The sequence below is a fragment of the Carlito syrichta genome, unplaced genomic scaffold (assembly GCF_000164805.1).
Source record: "Carlito syrichta isolate Samal-C Ts95f unplaced genomic scaffold, Tarsius_syrichta-2.0.1 Scaffold88019, whole genome shotgun sequence".
Lineage (NCBI taxonomy): Eukaryota > Metazoa > Chordata > Mammalia > Primates > Tarsiidae > Carlito > Carlito syrichta.
This window is the reverse complement of record NW_007032115.1, coordinates 26,498-28,233: the sequence shown is the minus strand read 5'-3', so window position 1 is coordinate 28,233 and position 1,736 is coordinate 26,498. Positions and strand designations below refer to the sequence as shown.

General features: G+C 58.0%; 1 protein-coding gene across 1 annotated transcript in view; it reads right to left on the bottom strand.

Annotated features, from left to right (window-relative positions):
- LOC103260100 (slit homolog 1 protein-like) overlaps positions 1-1,736 on the bottom strand; it is a gene marked incomplete at both ends in the record, with an annotated part of 62,155 nt that overhangs the window by 33,989 nt on the left and 26,430 nt on the right. Inside the window, 1 exon segment of the mRNA XM_021712147.1 lies at positions 1,483-1,554. Coding sequence (XP_021567822.1) covers positions 1,483-1,554 — 72 coding nt within the window.

The following is a 1,736-nucleotide window of genomic DNA, read 5'->3' as shown; positions in this document are numbered from 1 at the left end:
GCACACGCGGTGGGGGACCGAGCGGGCACCCCATGCCCCTGACCCACGTCCGGCCCGAAGCTGGCTGGGTCAGGGCCCCTTTCCTTTCCTGGCCGCCTGAGAGCCTTGAGCAAGTCCCTGAATTTCCATCTGTAAACGAGGAGTTTCAAGGAGAACGGAGTCACGCTCGAGCTCCAGGCTGGCGTGGGGTTCTGGTAGATGCGTTGGGATCGATGGCTCGGAACGTCATCAGAGCCGGCATTTACAAAAGTCAGCGTGTGGGCGCAAAAAACATTCAGAGGGTCGCTGCTCACAGCAGTCCACACCGGGAACAACCGTCGCCAGAAGGACTGTAGCCGTCCCCACAGAGGACGCAGCCAGCAGTGAGCGTCAGACCACAGGTGCGCAAAAACAGGACGGACTCACAAACACAACACCGAGCCCAGGGTGGCCAGGCAGGGATGGCTCCTATTTGATTCATTGCAGGCAAGCGTAAAAGGGAGCAAAATTAAACTATATCGTTTAGACGTGTGTATGCGGGTGACCGTCCTATTAAGACACACACACACACACACACAAAGGGGTGATCATCAGAGAGCCAGGGCAGGGGTGCCTCGGGTGGGGACAGAAAGGAAGGAGGATCAGGAGACCAGGGACCCTTGGGCTGCAGCAGTGTTCTATGTTCAGACTGAGTATCTACACATGTGCCAGCTTTGTGATGTATGTGATAAACCGAACACTTGTATTTTTTTCCCTTTTCTGTGTATGCTGTATGTTGCACTTCACAATGAAAGATGGATTTCTCTGTAGACAGTGAGTTGCTCTCGTGCTCAGGCTGTGGCCTCCACCTCCTGGGCTCAAGTGATCCTCCTGCCTCAGCCTCCCAAGTAGCTGGGACCATAGGTGCCCACCACCACACCTGCCTGATTTTTTTCTTTTTTGGGGGGGTTAGAGTCTCACTTCATCGCCCAGGCTGGAGTGCAGTGGTGTGCTCAGGGTCACTCCAGCAGCGACCTGCTGGGCTTCCATGATTCTTCTGCCTCGGCCTTCCGAGTAGCCGGAACTACAGGCACTCGCTACCACGCCCAGCTAATTTTTTGGATTTATTATAGAGGCGAGCTCTTGCCAAGTTGCCTGGGCTGATCTCAAACCCACAGGCTCAGGCATTCCACTCGCCTCGGCCTCCCAAAGTGCTGGGATGACAGGCTGAGCCACTGGGCCCGGCCCTGATTTTTTTTTTCTTTTTTTTCTTTTTTTTTTAGAGACAGGGTTTCACTGTGTCGCTCAGGCTGGGCTTGAGTCCTGGCCTCAAGTGATCCTCCTGCCTTGGCCTCCCAAGGGATGTTTTGAAAGAGCCTTTTAGGCTCCTGGGCCCTGGCACTCTCTGGCAGGTGACAGGTGTGCGTGGGGGACCCGGGCGTGATTCGGGAACAGGGCACAGTACTGGAGAGCGTCCCAGCAGCCGTGGCCCGGGTGCCCCCACCCAGCCCCGCAGGGACTCACAGGGTGGTCAGCTGGCTCATGTTGCTGAAGGAGGAGTTGCTCAGGGAGCGGATCTTGTTGTTACTCAGGTCCCTGGAAGGGGCACAGACATCTTCGTTTAGAGAACTCAGCCCCCGCGCCGCGCCGCGCAGGGCCACCCCCGCCAGCAGAGCCTGGGCTCCGGCTGGCACTCTGGAGTGCGCGGGTCCCAGCCTCGGGTCCCTGCACCCAGCGGGCTAGGCCTGCACCCCGCCCGGGGCCCTCCTTGTCCCCAG